The sequence below is a fragment of the Lissotriton vulgaris genome, chromosome 4_1, assembly GCF_964263255.1.
Source record: "Lissotriton vulgaris chromosome 4_1, aLisVul1.2, whole genome shotgun sequence".
In the NCBI taxonomy this organism is placed as follows: Eukaryota; Metazoa; Chordata; class Amphibia; order Caudata; family Salamandridae; genus Lissotriton; species Lissotriton vulgaris.
The window spans coordinates 1,126,522,676-1,126,543,471 of record NC_141691.1 but is presented as its reverse complement, the minus strand read 5'-3'; the positions used below and the strand labels follow the sequence as shown (position 1 = coordinate 1,126,543,471).

Below are 20,796 nucleotides of genomic sequence, written 5' to 3'. Positions count from 1 at the left end.
GAACTCCATGCCACTGCACTCTACACCACTTTGCTCAAAACCAATATACTCTACACCACTGCACTCTGTGCCAAACTACTCTGTGCCACTGCACTGTGCGCCATTTTAATCTGCACCACTATAAGCAACAGCACTCTACACAAATGCACTTTACACCATTGCACCCCAGCACTTTACTCTGCAACAGTGCACTATCTGCCACTGCACTCTACCTCTCTACTATGTGCCACTGCACTCTACACCACTATACTCCATGCCACTACACTGTACTCTGCGCCACTCTACTCTACTCTATGCAACTGCAATCTACTCTGCACCGCTCAACTGTATGCCATACCACTCTATACCACTCTAATCTATCCTGCACCACATACCACTGAACTATACACTGCTTTACTCCATGCAACTGCAGTCTACTCTACACCTCTGCACTCTATTCTGCACCACTCCACTCTACGCCAATTCACTCTACTCTGCATCACTGCACTCTTTGCCTTTGGCTCTACAACTCTTTACTCAAAGTCAATGCACTTTATAGCAATCTACTCTGCACCACTGTACTTTACGCCACTTCACTTCACTCTACTCCACTCTATGGCACTCCACTACATTAAACTCTACTCTATTCCATGCCATTCCACTTTACAACACTCTACTCCACTCTGTGCCACTTTACGACGGTCTACACATCTCCCTCTTTGCTACTCCATGCCACTCTACTCCATTCTACTCTACTCTAACCCACTACTTCACTCCAAGCCACTCCACTGGACACTCTATGTCACTTTGACACTCTATGCACCCTACTCTACTTTCTGCCACTCAACTACAACTTTCTATGCCATCCCACTCTCCTTCATTACTTCACTCTATGCACTAGACTTTATAGCAATCTACTCTGTTCTACGTTACTCTACTCCACTCTAAGCGACACCCTCTACACCACTCCATTTTGCCCTACACCACTCCACAACACTTTATTAGCACTCCACTCTACATCCCCCTAATCCATTTGACACTTTACTCCACTCTAAGCCCTTATACTCCATGACACTCCACTCCCTTCACCTCACTCTGCAGGACTCAACACCACTACACGCTATGCCACTACATGACACTTCACTCAACTCTACTATACACCACTCTACGCCACTCCACGACTCTCTACGCAACTCAATAACACTCTACTCTACTCCAATTTATGACACTTTACTCCCATTTACCCCACTAACTTTTAGCCATGCTGAACAGGAGCCACGCTAGTGTAGAACATGGTTAAAACATATTGGCAAAACCAATAGCTTTTGCATTGGAGAGACCTACTGGCTTTGCCAGGGCTTCTTTAAATATTGGGACAATAGTTGAGGTGGTCCAGAAACTCAGTACAGAGGAATTTACAAGACTGTTAAATACATTAGTCAGTAATGGAGCCCAAAGTTCGATGTTACACTTTATCAGCGCTATAAGGAGTCCATTCAGCCCTGGTGCCTTCCTGCTGACACTCTGTTGGATGGAGTCAACACCTTCACATAAGTAACCTGAATGTCGCGATGGTTGCTACCTAACATATTCAACAGTATGGCTGTTACTGGGGAAGGAATATATTTTGGAAAGTGAGTCTCCCAAGCCTCGATGGAAATGTGGCAGCTAATCGGAGTTACAGTGTGGTTTATTGTTCTCATGACAGTTACAGCAAACCTGAAAGAATTACAGTCCATCATAGATACCGCTTGGGCTACTGTGTTCCAATGCTGAGCAATAACCTCCTTCCATCCCTTGGCAGTCACTGCTTTATACTGCTTACGGAGGGCAGTTACAGTGACAGGATCCTCAGAAAAAGCGGAAAGTACACTGAGCAATAATCGATTTTGCACAATAATCGATTGGCTACCATGCAATCTTGATTGAACCACCTAGGTGCAATATGTGTTGCAAGAGCTTTTTTAATGGATGGGTAAGTACTACAAAAGGGCAGAATATTGATACATGATCTAACTTGTCAGTCAAGTGCAGAGCATGATCAACTCCTGATTGTCTTTTATTATGGTTTCCAAGAAATGGGCCGAGTTGTGGAGTTTCCATACCAGTCTGAGGCAATCTGAGGATAACTGCAGTTTGCTAATACCAAAATCAACACTTGGTAAAGACCTTAATGGTACAGCCAGTGCTCCTTCAATAAGGTTATGGTCGCCAGTGTTGGCGGGAATAGTTAATTCATGCTGTAATATGTTAATTCAGCTGCTGGATATAAAAATATAATCAATCACTGATGTGCTCCCTCTACCCCTATAAATGGGATAACCCGCAATCACTGATACCTCTTGTGTCCATATTAATATTCAGATCAAATGTTGAGGGATATGTCTCTAATTCCTTGACTCTATGATCCGTATCCTCTATAAAATACTTGTCATTATGTGATTTGGGATGCTTGGGTTTCCTGGAATTGAAGTCACCTACTAAACAAAGATGCACCTGGCACCCCCTATCAGTGACATTACCGATAAGTGATCAAATAAAATCAAACAAAGCACAGAACTCGTATTTGGTGTATTGACAACATCGTTATAAAACTAAATACAGGCTCAAATTCCTCTTAAAAAGTACTTTCCTGGGGTTTCCAAGGACTGAGCATAACCACCAGACATCGAAATAACCCATATTGATAAACACCCTGATGCCCATCCGGACTGAGAAGGAACATCGGGCACACTGAAGCCCATCAAACACAAAGGCTGAGGGTCCCAGGTTTCCTGAAACAGTTAGATATTGCAGTTTCTTAAGAATTGACGAAGATCTGTAAGATGTACCTTAGTGCGAACACCGTCTACATTCCAGCTTAAAATTTTTAAGGGGGGTGCTTGTGAGTTAGTGTTTACACTCAGTGAAAGGAAGACAGGTGGCCGGAATGGAGCCAAAAACTGGATGGACGCTGACTTATGCTTGACATCCGCAAGACCACCCAGTCAATCATTATCAGTAAGCTGAGCCAGAACTGCAAATCTAGTCCTACGCTCTAGACTTGGCTTGTGCTGCAGATAGCTTTGCAGGTCGGGGGGCATTGTTGGTCTATAAAAATACCCCCATGGGTACACCCAGGTGTATAAATGATCTGTTAGATGTTCAACAATTGATTCAATGCCTCTTAGACTCCTTATTTGACTCTTGTTTCGATTATTGTTTTGGTTACTGGTTATTATTCCTGTATATGATTATTGTATGTACTCCCCTCATCTCTCTATGCTCCATCGCATAGCCTATTCCTACTCGTGCACTCAGGTTATATTGACCTGTTATGTTTGTACTAGTTGATTCAATGCCCATTAGATTCCCCATGTTAGACTAATGTTCTGATTTGGTACCTTTGCCTCAAATTGTAAAGCGCTCTGATATCCTTCAGGATCAAATTTGCGCTATATAAAACTGTATAAATAAATAAATAAAAATTGTAACAATCACAGAGCTGTCAAGCATGCCCCCTGCATTCAACCTCAGTGTATCTCTCTCACAGGCAGAGAGTCTGAAATTCACCACAATACAATCTCCCTGTATGTTTTTAATTGAGAGTCCCACCCAGCCCACCTGTGCATTATTATATTCTCATTACATTCCATCAGGTTAAAATGTTTATGTCTGCAGAGCCAGTGAAATACCCTATTTCGTAATTGTTCCTAAGCTTCTGAAATATTGAGTCTTAGGGAAGGTACGCCATCTAAAACCAGCACATATGGACACACTGCATGGGGTCAATTTAATGGTACATTATTAGAGAAGAGATCAGTTGTTACATTGAGAAGTGTGGCTCAACGGTTAGAGGCGGCAGACCCGGAGGCATAGGTCGGCCCGGGGCCAGGGTTCAATTTCCGACGCGGCCGGGTGCAGGACCAATGTCAGTGGGCCTGATAAATCTCACCTCGGTGCCACTCTAACCATGGGGTCCCACGCTGCAACTCTGGGCAATAGCTTGCTTAATATCCACTCCGGCCCCATCACCGCCGGGGATGCCTGGCTGCACCTTGGGGATGCCCAGTAAAGGAACCATCTCACAGGGAAAGCCAGGACGGGTTCCCCAGTGATACAGCGCTGGGACGCTTCCGGGGAACCACGCGCTCTATAAATCCAACATTCATTCATTCATTCATTCATTCATTAACCACTTCCGAATAGGGCCTAAAGCCGATTTTGCCCATTTTGTTGGGTGCTGGGTCTTCATTAGGGTTAGGGCCAGAGCGTGGAGCAACAGTGGCTGCCATAAAGGACAGATAGCTACAAGGGTCAGCAAGCAGGATTCCATCCCGCTAAGGCGCTTCTGAAGGTAAACTAACCCCTGCAGTTGCAAAGTACACACAACTACGAGTGCAAGCATTGGAGTTATGCAGGGCACTGGTCCTGCTTTTAGCTTCCATTCCCAAGCTAGTCAGTTGTTTCCCAATGCGGTCTAATCGATCAGTAATAGGTCTTTGTTGTTCTTGTAATATAGCAAAACATTTATTATGAAGTTCCTCAATACACAGAATGCCCAAATTTTCTTTTACACCATCCTTTTCGAAATGCGGCCAGGAGGGGGGCGTGGACTGGTTTTTCTTTTTCCATTTGACAGCTTGCTCTCGTGGTACCATTTATTTTGTAAGACATATTCTTTTTGAAGAACGTGCTTGACGAAGCCTTTAGCTACTTTCCAAGTGTATTCTTCCTTGCATACTGTAATGCATTCATTCACTATTGTTTTCTGTTGCTTATGCAACTAGTTTGTACTGACACCTCTGCATGACATTAGATCAGAATCCATATTCATGTAGTGGGATATCACTAATATGGTAGGGTCACATGCTGTTTTGGAATATTGTAGTTTAATTTATTACAGTGATAATGCTTTTGATTATACCACACTGACTTAATTGTATCCCTCATTTCTATGGTGAAATTCACTATATAAACCCTTGCATTTGGGATCGAACCAGAGAGACTCAGGTTTGTTCCAGGAATGCTGTTCAATTATTTACGGATTTGCTGCACATTTGAGACAATCTATTTTCTTAATACTGCATTTTTATCTAAACTTTACATGTCTTGGTGGCAGTTGATTCCTATATATCTCTACCTAATTAATGAGATTGTTGATGCATTTGCATTTTTCTCATTTCTGTACTGCACTTTACATTTTGTTAAACCTGCATTTAATTTATTTTTTTTTTAAACCTGCATGGATTTCCAAATTTATGATCTGGAACTCCCTTTTTGAGTTAATCCTTCCATTGATTGCTTTTGAAATGTTATTTTGAATTATGTTTCTAGGGACACATTACCTCATAGTTCTTGAAGTCAATACTGTCCCAAGTCCCACAAATGAAGCACCACAATCGTGCAAATTATCTAAGTGATAGCCCACCAACAATGTCAAAAACTGATGCTTAACTTTTTATTACTTTCCTGATAAAAGTAAAATATAAAGTAATTAAAACAAGGGTTAGCCAATTAATTACCCCGAAATTCATTTTTCAGATATAAAACCAGCATTAGCTGTCAAGTGGAAACAATACTGGACTTCACACGGTTCCATGTGCCCCAAAGAAATGTAACACCCCCCACCATATGTGTCCTTCGTGCGGCTGAAAAATGACTGCTTAATCCAAGTACTACTGTGCATGCAGGTTCAAAACGTGGAAGAGTTTATTCTCTGTCACACAAAGGGAGAAAAATGTACTTCTCCTTTGATGCATAGTTATCATGACAGCAGACGTATGTGGTATGAATCGGGTACATACGTTATTACAACCACTCTTTGTAAATGTATTCTGAATCAGAACAGTTGTAACCACATAACACAAGGAATCAATGATACAAATATTCCTTACATCTCACTTTTTCCTCCCCTCATTGCCCATCCAATAATCACCAAGGGCCTGATTCGGAGTATGGCCGCCTCAACACCACTTTACTGTCAGTGTAGGTCCTGCTGCCACCTCCTCGTCGGTCCGACCCCCCAATTACGAGAAGGGGGGTCGGATCACCACAAGAACGCCGCTACTGGCAGGATCCTGAATTCTGATGGGGCAGCAGTAGAGAAAGTGGCAGTCTCTGACTGCAGTGCCAATGCCGGCACCGCCATGAAGATTCGGACTTGCCTTATCGCTGACCTTTTCATAACTGGGACCCCACCATGAGGAGGTTGGGGGGGAAAAGTCAGGGAAGAGGCCCCAGACAGGGCCATAGGGAGATTTCGCATATTGGACAAAGTGCATGTGCCCCCCTCTGCTTGCACTGTGGTGCATGCACAACGCGAGGGGGGGGAGGGGAGCGGTGGCCGAGCACTTTGCCAGGGCCGGTTTTGGTTCCCAGTCCGGCCCTGGTAGTGCATGGTACACCGTACACCAATATGCAAGTGGCTGCCACGGCAGCAGCATATGCCTGAGGCTCTCTATATGCCGAAGCATGCTGCTGCTTTGGCACCGCCGACACAACACCATCAGCCCAACGATATACTCACAACTGTCGCAACACCAATTGGTCCGCCGATCTCAGAATCTGGGCATAAATGTGCAAATTGGAAAATAGCTACAAGTGAACTGTCTAGAGTGGGTGGTTCTGCAAAGCATTGATGAATACTCAAAATATAGTGGAACGCGACCATGCGTATTCAAGCTCCTATGAGACGCTGCCAATTACTATGTTTATAAAATGAAATATTCTCATCTCCGCAGACTAATGTACCAAGGTAAAAAAATACTGTTACTTACCCGTCCTCGCTCTGTGAGAGTTGTTAACATGATGATAAGCGACAACTGATGATCCCACACTAACTGCCAAAAATGTGCACAGGTATGAGGAAGTGGTCCTTGTGTAGCTATGTATTTGTTCACAACACCAGTGGAGGGAATTTCCATCTACAGTAGGAAGGAAAAACAGTAGAGCTTACTTTTGTACCAAATTTTACCTGTCTAAAAAACAAAGGCCAGACACAATTGTCAATATGCAGACGAAATTCGTATATATCACAACATTTATTGCCATGTTGTAGTCTCATTATTTTGCATCATGTTCACCTGCATGACACTAATTTGAACAGAAAATATATTTAATTCGATTTAAAACCGATGATCAATGTCATTTTATGTTTGAAGCAGTCTCCTGCCAGTATTTCGGATTACTTTGTATATGCAAATTATGTCCTTGCATTAAATTTGTGCAAATTGCTTAATTATAGCAAAACGTAAGTGGATTTTGCAGGAAAATTGTATTTCAACCGCTCCTAATAACAGAAGGCTAAGATATATTTGCACAACTGTGAGGAAGAGCATCACTCAATACCTTTGCTGCGCTAAATTTAAACGCTTACTGCCAATGTGGTGTTGCCATAACAGGTGCCAGGGCTACTAAAACAAATCCAATGTTCCCATATGAATGTTGATGAAAAAAAAGGGTCTCTTCTAGCACATTTGTAATGGAATATAGCAAACCACAGAATGAATTTTTTTATAACATGTTCAACATTTTGAACTAACCATGCGCAATCTTACTTCACCTACTACATCAGAAAGAGCAGCTTTTTTTAGCAGACGTTCATTTTTTGCATTAAAATCTCATAAGTCGATAATTCAAATGGAGTGGATGCTGTTCACCTCAGCTACAGTATTTTACTGACAAATGTCCCACACACACAACACAAAACATTTCCAAAGTGGGATCATGCAAATCAGATCAGTGTCTTGACCATACACTTGCACCAAAATGCATTGCTTTACGCAGCAAATTCCAAGGTAATTATGTTTTGCTATTCTATCCATTTACAATAGATGTTATGTTACACAGGTTTGTAGAGTACATTTTTCTACTGGGAAGGTATCCTGGTGCTGGGCAGGAGTAAGTCTAGGCACACTTAGGGCCTACTGGGACTACTCGAAAAGTAAGGTCTTCAGAGTCTTGCGGAATTCAAGAAGTGAGACGGAGGCTGTTAGTGTAACAGCAGGTCGTTCCACACTTTAGGAGCAATGTAGCAAAGGGCTCAACTGCAAGATCTGGTTTTCCGAATGCATGGGATTTGTGCAAGTAGGGTTCCGGACGAGCGGAGGTGTCTGGAAGGTTTGTGAAAGCAGATGCAATTGCTGAGGTATTCTGGGCCAGTATTATATAGAGCCTTGAAAGTAAGGTTGAGGAGTTGGAATTGTGCGTGTTTGTGAATGGGGAGCCAGTGGAGCTCCTTCAGGTGTGATGTTATGCAAGTGTGGCGTGGGAGTTTGAGAGTTATTCTGGCTGCCAAGGTTCTACAGGTCTGCAGCTTTCTACTAAGTTTTTTTGTTGATCCTGGCATAGAGGTTTTTTCCCGTAGTCCAGCTTGCTTGCGACCAGAGCGTAGGTGACAGTTTTCTAGCTGCGGATTGGGAGCCATTTGAAAATCTTCATCAGCATCTTCAGGGTATGGAAGTATAAGGCAGTGACGGCATTGTCTAGAGCAGTTATGCTGAGTTTGCTGTTGATGCGGAGGTTATCGGAGTGGGTGGTGGAGGTGGATGTCAATCCTAGCTCTGTTGACCACCTGTTGGACTCCCACAGTGATATGTTCTTCCCGAAGTTCAAGATTTCGGGGTTTTTCGGTATTCAGATTTAGACAGCTGGTCTTTATCCAATAGGCGATTTCAGACATGCAGGCATTGAACTTGATCTAGGTACTGGTGGTCTTGACCGTAAGGGAGTATGAGTAGTGTGTCCTCAAAGAGGATCCTTGCAGAACTCTGCAGATGTGGTCGCGGGTGTCTGAAGTGAACGGTTGCAAGCTGACTGACTAGGTCCTTCTAGTCAGGGTTGAGCAGATCCATTGGAGTGAGTGTCCTTGGATTCCAATGTCGTGTTGACATTTGATGAGAATGGGGTGGGAGACTGAGTGAAATGCTGCAGTGAGGTCCGGGTGAATGGGGGCTGTTGTGTCTCCCTTTTCAGAGTCATGAGGATGTCATCCGTCCCAGGGATGAAGCAGTTCCCGTTCTGGTAGTTGGGTCTGAAACTAAACTAAGAGATGTGGAGGAGTAGATGGCTATCAGACTTCAAAGAAAAGTCCTGTATCGTTCTTCTCCTAAAATGCCCTCCTGCACGGTTATTTTGAACGTGCAAGAAGCACAAGTTACTTACCTTCGGTAACAATATATCTGTAAGAAACAGTAGTTAGTATTAGATTTCTTACCTTAGTATATCCCCAGGCGTCAGACTGGATCCCGAAACTTTTGCGTAGCAGTACCCTTGCGCGCCGATAGGCGTTGTCTGCGGCTCCGCGTCCGTCGTCGGCGTTGTTGGCACCAGGATGACGTCGCCGGAGTACTTAGACACCCCCTCGCGCACTGACGTCAGTTCTTATACACAGCTTTTCCGCGCCAGAAACGCAGAGCCATGATAAAAACTAACACTGGTGCCATGAAACTAGGGCCCTGAAAGGTGATGACCTTAATCCTAGATATCGGTTCGCAGAACGCGAGGATGGGTGGGGCGGTAAGGAATTTAACACTAACTACTGTTTCTTACAGACATATCGTTACCGAAAGTAAGTAACTTGTGCCTCTGAAAGAAACAGGTTAGTATTAGATTCCTTACCTTAGAATAGATACCCCAGCAATACCAGCCTCAGTGATGGGTCTGCGAACCAATGATCACACTATAAAGTCCTGGAGAACGGAACGGTCGAAAAAGCCATCTCTCCGGACTTGGCTGTCCAGGCAGTAGTGACTTGCGAACGTGTGCAGCGAGGCCCACGTAGCTGCCTGACAGATGTCCTGCAAGTGGACTCCCCGACCCAGGGCAGTAGTAGTCGCCGTGGCCCGAGTCGAATGGGCCCTCAGCCCAACAAGAGGCTCCTTTTTAGCCAAAGAGTAGTATACCTTGATGCACAACATGACCCACCGAGAGATGGTCCGCTTGTGCACCGCCCGACCCTTCTTAGCACCCACATAACCAACAAAGAGTTGGTCATCCACCCGGAACTGGCGTGTGCGATCCAGATAGAATGAGAGCGCACGTTGGGTCCAGATGGTGGAGCCTCTCTTCCTCTTTCGAGGGATGCGGAGGCGGAAAGAAGATGGACAAGGTGTGGGACTGCCCGATGTGGAAGGCTGTGACTACCTTGGGCAGGAAAGAGGGTCGCGTCCGCAAACACAACTTTGTCCGGATGGACAGAAAGGAAAGGAGGTTAAGAAGAAAGGGCCTGGATCTCACTCACTCTCCTGGCAGAGGTGATGGCAATAAAGAATGCAATCTTAAGAGTAAGAAGGCGAAGAGGACAGTTATGAAGTGACTCGAAGGGAGCGCACATTAGATAGGTCAGAACCAGGTTCAAGTCCCACTGAGGCATCACGAATGGAACAAGAGGGAACATATGAGTGATGCCCTTCAAAAACCTATTTACAACTGGGGACTTGAACAAAGAGGGCTGATCAGGGAGCCTTAAGAAGGCGAAAATGGCAGAGAGGTAGCCCTTTAGAGTGCCCAGAGGAGAGGCCTGCAGAGCAAGAGATAGAAGAAAGAGGAGAACTAATGAAAGAGGGGCAGAAAGGGGATCCACATCCTTTTCTGTGCACAATGCCACAAATTTGTTCCACCTGCAGGCGTATACCGATTTTGTGGAGGGACGCCTGGCTGCCAGAATCACATTACAGACTTCAGGAGGCAAGTCAAATGGCCTCAACTGCCACCGGTCAATCTCCACGCATGTAAGTGGAGACTGGGCAGGTTCGGGTGGAGGGCAGCCCCCTGCTGCTGCGACAGAAGGTCCTCCTGAAGGGGCAGAGGAATTGGGGGATCGACAGACATGCTGAGTAGCTCTGGATACCAGAATCTTCGTGCCCAGTCCAGAGCCACAAGAATGACTTGGGCCCGGTCATGCCTGATCTTCTTCAGCACTCTGGGCAGAAGTGGTATAGGCGGAAAGGCGTACAACAGACCGCAACTCCACTCGTGACGAAAAGCGTCTCCGAGCGAGTGCCGCCTTGGAAATTCCAACGCACAGAACTGATGACATTGCGCATTCTCTTCTGTGCCGAATAGATCTAACAAAGGCTCTCCCCACTGCTGCAAGAGGCCTTGCGCCACGTCCGAGTTCAGATGCCATTTGTGATCCATCATGCACCGATGGCTGAGTTTGTCCGCCCTGGCGTTCAGGGAACCTGCCAGGTGTTGAACCTCCAGGGTCACGCCCTGATGTTCCAGGGACTGCCAGAGGCGCAGAGCCTCCTGGCATAGGGTCCACGACCACACCCTGCCCTGTTTGTTGCATTACCACATGGCGGTGGTGTTGTCCGTGAACACCTGCACTACACTCCCCTCAGACAGAGGGGAGGAATGCCTTCAGTGCAAGCTGGTCCGCCCGCAGCTCCAGAAGGTTGATGTGGAACAGGGGCTCCGCAGGAGACCAGAGGCCTCTGATCTCCGCCTCTCCCATGTGGCCCCCCCAGCCCTGGAGGGACACGTCCATCACAACTACGTGCTCCGGTTGGGGTTGGGAGAGGGATCTGCCGCTGACCCAATCACGGTCCGTGAGCCACCACTGCAACTGTCTTGCAGTGCCCTCCGAGATCAAGACATGGTCGGACAAGTTGCTCTAATGCTGGGCCCACTGAAACTTCAGGTCCCACTGCAGAGCCCGCATCCGCCACCTGGCGTGATGCACCAGAAGGATGCAGGAGGCAATCAGCCACGCCACAGAAGCCGCAGCGTCAACCTGACCGAGACTCGGGATAACGGCTGAAAGATCAGAAACAGAGCCTGAATATCCCGAACCCGCTGTTCAGGAGGATAAACCCGAAACTGGTCTAGAACCGCTCTGATGAAGAGGAGCTTCTGAGAGGGACACAGGTGTGACTTCGGCACATTGATGGAGAACCCCAGCAGGTGCAGGAGGTCGGCCGTAGTCTGGAGGTGGCTGCCGACTGTCTGGGTCGAGCAGGCCTTCAACAACCAGTCGTCGAGGTAGGGGGAGACTGAAACCCCTAACCTGCGCAGATGAGCTGCGAACACCGCCATCCCTTTCGTGAATACCTGTGGGGCTCTGATAAGGCCGAAGGGGAGCACGGTAAACTGAAAGTGCTTGTGGCCTACCGTGAACCGCAGGTAGCGCCGGTGGGCCGGCAGGACGGGGATGTGCAAATCCACCGCTACCATCCAGTCTCCCGGGTGCAGGGCAGCTAAGACCTGAGCCAGTGTCAGCATCTTGAACCTCTCCTTCCGGAGGAAGCTGTTGACGTTCCGCAGGTCCAAGATAGGGGGCAGGCCTTTGCCCTTTTTAGGAACCAGAAAGTAGTGGGAGTAACAACCACATCCTACTTCTGGCCCAGGAACGCGCTCGATGGCCCCCTTGGCCAAGAGGGCCGTAACTTCCTCTAGCAGAAGATTCAAGTGATCCCCGACACGCGGTGGTACTGCGGTGGCATGGCTGGAGGGGTCGCCTCGAAGGAGAGGGAGTAGCCCCTTCGGACGATTTGTAGCACCCACCTGTCCGATGTAATGGTGCACCAGTGGAGGAGGTGATGGCGAACCCTGCCCCCCACTGGCGTCACGTGGGCCTGAAAGCTCGGACTAGGAGGGATTTGAGGCGGATGCTGCAGGGGTGGATGTGGACTGGCCTCGCCGATGTCCCCGGGCACCGCCACGGCGGTTAGCACGTCCGCCACCGCGCTGGATGTTAGTCTGCGGCCTGTGGCTGGCAGGACGTGTGGGGGCGCCCCTTCCTTGGCCACGAAAGGAGCAAAAGGCAGAAGTTTGCTGGCGCGGAGCCGACAGGCCCAAGGACTTGGCCGTAGCCCTGGAGTCCTTAAAGCACTCAAGCGCACTGTCTGCCTTGTCGCCAAAAAGGCGACGGCCATCAAACGGCATGTCCATAAGGGTGTTTTGGACATCAGCCGAAAAGTTGGCGGACCTTAGCCAGGCGTGGCGACGAATCGCCACCATCGTTGCCATCGCTCTGCCCAGCGAATCTGTTGTATCCAGCCCACATCGGATTGAATACCGTGCCGCATCTCGACCCTCCGCAAGGGCTAGGGCGAGTTTAGTCCGGGCCTCTTCCGGACATTGTGGCAGCACGTCCGCGACCGTGTCCCTCTAAGAGTGAGTATAACGGCCCAAGAGGCGCGCGGCGTTAACTGACCTCAACCCCAAACTCAGTGAGGAGAACATCTTCTTACCATACTGTTCGTACCTCTTGGATTCCCGATCGGGGGGAGCCATCGGGAATGCGGTCTGGGAGTTAGAGGCCTGTATGACCAGGCTCTTGGGAGTGGGGTGGGTGGACAGGAAGCAAGGGTCGCTTGGGGCCGGGCGGTGGTATCTGGCCACGTTCCTATCTACAGGGGGACCTGTAGCGGACCTGGACCAGGTGCCCAGAAGAACGTCAGACAAGGCCTCATTAAACGGCAACATAGGCTCCGAAGAGCTTGCTTGCGCTTTAAGGACCTCAGTGAGGAGGTTAGTCCTCACGGCCGCGACGGGGGAGTTCAAGGGATAAGGCCTTGACCGCCTGCGTCAACACCACACTATAGGCATCCCCCTCCTCGGAAGCCATGGTAGGAGGGGAGATAAAACCAGTGTCTGGCGAAGTGTCCAAACCACTGGCATCCCCTAGCTCACCTGCAAAGTCCTGATAACATTGGTAAGTATACTGGTAAGACTGGCACTCACGTGCCAGAGGGTCCTCAGACCCCTCCCAATCCGCCTCGCCACCCACCTCCTGGTACTCAGGGTAAAATGATGGGGCCGGGTCATAGAAGAAAAAGTCTTCTCTCAAAGTCTAATGCGGCGTAGAGCAACGCCGCTCCGGCGTTGGAACCGGGTCGTGGGGAAGACCGGGGACGACGTCGTCTGTGGACGGCGCCGGAGGCGACACCCTAGGTGCCGGCGCCGGCGAGGTCGTCAGGTCTACCGGTGACGACCCGGATCCGGAACCGAATGCAGTGGGGCCCTGCGGCGTCGGGACTGAAGTCGCCGACGGCGTCAGGGCCGAAGCACTCGACGGCGCCGGGGCCAAAGCACCCGGCCTGCTTGGGCTCCCAGTCGGGGGCAGCTTGGCCCGAAGGCGCTGCGGAACCCGACGGAGGAGTGAGCGACCTCATGACCATGAGGAAGGTGTCGATCTCCTCCGGCGTCGTGTTCTGCCCAGGAACCGACGGGTATGGAGAAGGCTGTGACGCCCGCGGCTCCGGCGGAGCCGCGTGGGCGGTGTCACCCACCCCCGGCCGCGTCGCGCGAGCGTCGTGGGGAGTCCGAAGAGCGATGTCACTTCTTCAACTTCTTGTGCCTCTTACCTGAGGACTTGGAGCTCGAGGAGTGGTGTAGATCCTCCGAGCCGTGATGACTCCGGCCCCGCGACCGGTCCCTCAACCTCCTTCCGGAACGGGACCTCGAGCGGCGCGGGCCCGACTGCAGGAGCTCGAGGTGCTTGCGGGACCGCTCCTGCCTAGCTTTCGACATCAAGGCCCGGCAGTCAGGGCTCGACTTCTCATCGTGGTCGGGCCCAAGGCAATGAAGACACCGGCAATGGGGGTCGGTAACCGACATCGGTCGGCTGCAGTCGACGCAGGGCTTGAACCCAGGCATCCCTACCGGCACTGTCGGAGTTGTTCAACTTCGAATAAAGATCAAAAATGATCGAAAAAGTTTAGTCAAAAATTGACTAAGGGTACCACTTTTTCCGGATCGACGCTTGCTGGCGCAGAAAAATAGGAACTGACATCAGCGCACGAGGGCGGCATTTAAGTACTCCGGCGACGTCATCCCGGTGCCAACGACGACGAACCCGCAGACGACGCCTACTGACGTGCAAGGGTACTGCTACGCAAAAGTTTCCGGATCCAGTCTGACGCCTGGGGATATTCTAAGGTAAGGAATCTAATACTAACCTGTTTCTTTCAGATCATGCGTTTTTACCAAACATACTTTCTTGTTTAGGTTTACCAAACTGAAATATTTAAAAAAACTGAGCAGGACTAGCTTGAATTTTCAGTTATGAGCCAGACCATTTGCAAGCAAGATTATGAACAGAGAGAAGTGCTGCAGGATAGTAGCTCAGATCATGAAAGAAACACACTGGATGACGCTTTGGAGATGTGTGAGCAAGACGAGTTGAGGTCTGGAAGAGATGTGAACAGGGAGAAATAAGGGCATTGAGAGGTAAAGTAGGGAGAAAGGTATTGGAGATTAGAAGTGTGTGCTGAGAGAGTAGCAGGGAGAGATGAACACACGGGTAGGTGTGGGCTGGGTACAGACTGAGAGAGGTGCTGGAGGTGTGTGCAAAACTGTTTTTTTCCCAGCAAGTTGTACAGACAGGTACAGGTAGAGGAAGGAAGATTTACAGGCAATTGAGATTTGGGTAAGAAGGATAGGCAGGGAGAGAGAGGAAGGCAGCATGATAGCCTGCTTGGATAGGTGCATGAGCAGGGAGAAATACAAGGAGGGTGAGATGCAAGCTGAAAGAGGTGTTGCCTGGGAAAGATAAGGGGAAGGAAAGGTACAGGCTTGGAGAGGAACAGGATGAAAATGGCACAGCCATGTAGAGGTGTAGAAAGAGATGGGTTTAGTGGGTAGAGGCTGATAAGGTGCAGACAGAAAGAGCTGTCAGAGGGACAGTTATAAACAGGTGGGGTGGAGGGAGAGGTTTGACAAAGGGTGGTGCCTGCAAAAACACAAAGTAAAATGGACAAAGTTTACCATATTCAAAACTTAAATGGCAATAACAATAAAACATAATTTTTTTCTTAAATAGAAATATACCACATATGCACAGCATGTTGATTTCAAGGAATTCAAAGAGCAGTATCAATGTTTGCATATTGGTTTAAATATGAAAATGTGTGCAATCGCTAAGAAATCTTCCTAAAAAATCCAGTGTTTGGTGTATTTTTCAAAATGCCTATTTGCATGCATGTCTAGGTGTAAAACCCGGCAATATCAGTCCAAAGCCTATGTGCATGTACATCTTTATAATGCAAACACCCGGTATCATGTATCTACAAAGCACCAATGGAAAAAGATACGCTATGGCTACCGTTTGACGTTTTCCTGCTTTAAAAATATTAACCTGTTTGTGTGAGAAAAGAGCTCAAATTATGGCAGAAAACAGCCTAACAATAAACCCCACTTCTTCTGTAACATTTTAACAGGAACGGGAAATTATCAGGATAGCAAAGTAAGAAAATCTAAGTGCATACGGGATAAGTGATAAGCAGTGTGTAGTGGTGAGCAATTTAAAGCCACAGGTAGCCACCTGCAGTCTAACAAAAGAACTACTTCATTTCCCGTTCACTGAAACCTAATAGGAACACATACAGTAGCGTGTTACTCGCCTAAAAGCACTTTAGGGGCAGCAGGCGCTATATAAATGCAACCCTTTTCCCTCTTCTATCCCTCCAATATCCTTCTTAATCTAAATAAAAGACTAACACATCCACCGCTCAAAATAACTTCATATTTCAGTATATAATTTGCCACTAATCCTTCATGGGCTCCGGAGTATTGTGCTACTCGCAGAAAAACCACTTTGACGCCTCATCAGGGGTGGTAAGTGCTATTAAAATGCAATTACAATACAATACATAAACAAAGGACTTTACCCAAAACATCATTGGCAGGAGACAGGAACTGATAAAGCGTGCAGTGAGACCTGTGCCCACATCTGGTCTAAAGTGGCCTGCAGTCACATCAGTCTCTAAACACAAAGGCAACATTAAAGTGATAAATTCAAAACTAAAACATTGGTACAGAAGAGAACTAGCTTGTGTGGAGATGTGCTCCTTGTGAAAGAGCACAATGCAGTCACCCAAAGTGAAGTTATTCAGTGGCTGACTTTCTGCCCCATGCTGCATGCTGAGGTGGAGGAAACAAAATGGGAATGACATATCAAAAGACCAATGGATTAAGAAAGGTGGCTGAAAGCCCATTTAAACGAGTATATTGCACATATATTTTTTAGAAATCATAAGAGCTTGGCTAACGTCAGACCTAATGAAAATGCATGAAAAATACAAGCGAGCGGCTGGCTGAAAAGATCTGACCCAAAGACCAGTCTCTGTATCTACTGTTTTTATTGTATAATTTCAAAGATTTTATGGCATGAGATATTAAAACAACTAAAGCTATCTGACACCAGACCTCACAAGCATGGGCAAAGCCAATAGGTCTCGCCTATGCAACATCGATTGGCTTTGTCAACGTTTTATTGTCCAAGCAGGGACTGCTTAGGCTCAACATCCTGTGATTCTGGGCCAATCACTTAATCTACTAGTACATGTGTAATGTGTTACTTGCGTAATGTAACTGGCACTCATGTATAGCGGTCCAATACCGTCAGGTTGGGTAAAGCTATGTAAAAGTGTTCAAAATAGACCTATTGGCTGTGCTTGCTGTAAAGATGGAAAGCTGTAAAATGTGATCACCCTTCTGTGTCTTAATATTAATGGCTGACAATAGACCACCTGGGCCTCAGCTCGCGTTGTGACAAAGAGCCCTGATTTAAACCTGAATCAGTGCAAGATATTTGCCACAATCAATGTGTCCTTCAAATAACCGAACAAACAAAAACAATAAAAAGTGCTGCGTTTTTCAGACAGCGCTTCATCTGCACATCAAGACTGAGGTCAGGAGTACTCATTCCCGTTGCTGCCACCATGGTGTGCTGACTGAGCTCAGCCTTTTTTTGGGGCGCAGTTCAGTGGACTAAAGGACATACTGTGGTGACAACTCTGATTCCTGGAACCACCACAGAGGCAGCACCCGTGCACCAGGATCACCTCTGAACCCAGTCAGGCCTGGCGTGTGGTGAGGAGAAGGTAGGCACAGGGAGATTAAGTGATTTGCCCAGAATCACAGGATGTTCAGCGTCATTGCCGAGACTCGAAAGTCTCGAGGTTGACCACCCTAGCCGTTAGGCCAACTCCTCTCCCCACTTGGATTGGAGTGTGGAAAGTATGCATGGCTTTACAAAAGTTGTGTGCGGGTGGTATATTTAATGACACCTTAACCTACAGACCGAAGTGTGAAGGTGCTGCAGAACAGTGCAAGCTCTTCGAGTCATGGACCCACTTAATCTCCCCGTGCATAAAAGAAAAATGATTATGAACTTGTGTAATGTAACTGATTGCCATGTAAATCGCTCGGGTACCTTCGGATCGGATCAAGTTTGCACTATATGAAAATGCCCAAAATGTGAAGAAAATTATAGTACCTTGATCACAGCGGAAGCAGTGGACGGGCGCTAATTATAGAAAGAAAAAGGAGTGACAAAGAAAGAGACACCTTGCACATTCTGCTGTATCAGAAAGCAGCAAAGAAAAGTGATAATGATGCCAATAAATAGTAAGTAATGGGCGGGCTAAAAAATGCGTTTTAGACACAATAGGCTGCAGGCTTTACCTAAATAGATGGCAATAAACACATGCACATTCCAAATTGAAGCTTCAGGGCATTTATGCACAAAACAAATCATTTATTTGTTTATTTCTTTTCACATTTCTGTCAGGCATAGATTTCAGGTTAGACAGTTTTTTCTTTGAACTAGATTCATCCTGGTACAACGACAAGCGACCTGGGTAAGGTGGACATTTTGCAAATATGATCAGCAGCAGAATGTCGACCTGATCATCTGACTTTTAGTAATTTCTAGCAATTATACAACAGCATGCACATAAATAAACAACAACATTAAAAACAACGTGCCCCTTATCTACTGCCACTCTCAAATCTCACTGCCCGTTCACTACTTGAACAGGAACCACTGTTGTAACAATGATTGTAATAGCATTGTGAATGTGAAGATAGAAATATATAATTTATCCTTATTCATTTATGGTCAATGTATGATCAAGTGAGATGGGCCGGGGACTCTGGGTCATAACTACATGCTTTACAAGTTACAAGACTGCATTTTGGGGGAATCTGGGTCATACCCACATGCTCTGCAAGTGAGGAGACTGCGTTTTTTGTTTTTATTTCTTTATTATAGGTTTTTATAAAGTGCGGATCTAGCCATAAAGACAGTGGAGAGCTTTAAAGTTAACAGAGCAGTAACATTAAAGCGGATTTAAAAAGTATTAATAGAAACTTGCAGAAGTGGGCAAATGTTGGGTCACCAGGATTACAGCGCATTAAACGAACTGCAGAGAAGGAGCAGGTGTGTCTTTAACAGTCTAAAAAGCGGAGTATTTTGGTTATTCCAACATTTAACATATTAGTGTATAGAATACCAATCGGTGAGTGGATTGTATTTGTTAAATTCACTAAGGGGATCAATTTGCTGTACACAATTATCCTTGTGTTTTGTGAGCATTTTATATATGCAGGGTGTTTTGATTAATGTACTGGATTTATCTAAGCAAATTACACAGTAAATCATGCTCACACTGCATAAGAGTGGTTAGTAGTAATGTGACAGGCATATTTGCCTTGTAAAGGACTTGGTTTGTTAAATTAACAAAAAAGTGTACAACAGCCCCCAAAATGTGTTAGCCTTTCTTGCCTGGGATATCCCACTCTTATTTTTGCACCTGGGTACATATCTTTTTTTGCCTTTAATGTTTTATGTAACATGATGTTTGAGCAGGCAGGGGCACAGAAGTGCACTCCTTCGGTCTTTTAAGATACAGAGGAACATTTCCTTTGGAAAATAAAAAGAGCCTGTCTGATATAGTTAAAAATCTTCCAAAAAACTCTGATCTCTATTTTTTTAGCTGTGGGAATCCGAAGAATATACCGGAGTCAAAGGGAATATAATTTTCCAGAATCCTGTTCGAATAGGCGCCTGCCTGAAGAAACTTGAGGGTTCCAGCTAGTTGCAAGTATAATAGAGGGAGCTGGTTGGATACTTCGTTCAGATGAACAAATCACCTTCGGTAACACTCTTTCTGATGAATACTCTATCTAACCGTAGATTCCTCATCTTCTGAATGAATAGTCAAGGGCGTCAGATTGGATCCGGAAAATCTTTAGCAGTACTCCTGTGCACCAGTAGGTGGCATCACAAAGCTCTGCATCAACACTGTTGTGCCCCAGAAGTAACATGCGGAGCTGCATACAGGCAACACCATATAAGAACCACCCATGCGTGCGGACGTCAGTTGCTTTCTACACTGTCTGCACCTTGAGACCCAGAGGTCAATAGCATATTAGACCTGATCAGTGTGCAGAACTCTAAACTTTGGACTTTTTAAAATGGTAAAGTGACCAGTTCACTGAATGGGGAGGTGGTAGGGCCGGGAAGGAATCTACAGGTAGATAGAGTATCCACCAGAAAGAGTGTTACAGGAAGAGAAGCAACATATTCTTCTGATGGATACTTCCATCCGACCGTTTCTGTCAGACCTGCCTGCCCAGACCGTAATGCTTTGTTGACATGTGGAGCGATGCCCACATAGCAGCTTGGGCAATGCCCAGAACAGGGACTCTGTGGGTCAACCTTGTGATAGTAGCCTTGACTCTGGTGGAGTGAGCCTGCAAGCCTTCTGGGGTTTGCCTCTTAGCCAGTACATAGCAGGTGTTAATACAAGAGCAGTCCAGCGAAAAGAACAAGTTACTTACCTACGTTAATGTTTTTTGTGATGGATACTGCATCTACCTGCAAATATCTCACCTTTTGAATATCCCAAGAATCATCTGAATTTGGAAATGTTTTGATAGCTCTCCCGCACCAATAGGGGGCAACAGCTGAGCTCTACCTCACCACCGCACTCAGCCCATCGGACCCTGACTGATGCTTGGAATATTCGAAATATAAGGAATCTGCATGTAGAAGATTCCATCCGAAATTGTCATTTTTGGCACTACCCTGCCCATCTTTGC

The 20,796-nt window shown here is 46.8% G+C and overlaps 1 protein-coding gene across 8 annotated transcripts in view; it reads right to left on the bottom strand.

The window, feature by feature from the left end:
• The window catches only part of PTPN3 (protein tyrosine phosphatase non-receptor type 3), a 1,864,164-nt gene that overhangs the window by 180,891 nt on the left and 1,662,477 nt on the right, over nucleotides 1-20,796 (bottom strand). For all 8 annotated transcript variants that reach the window (XM_086965368.1, XM_086965363.1, XM_086965366.1 and 5 more), the window contains one exon: nucleotides 6,738-6,884. In XM_086965368.1, coding sequence (XP_086821494.1) covers nucleotides 6,738-6,884 — 147 coding nt within the window. The remainder of the gene's footprint in view (nucleotides 1-6,737; nucleotides 6,885-20,796) is intronic.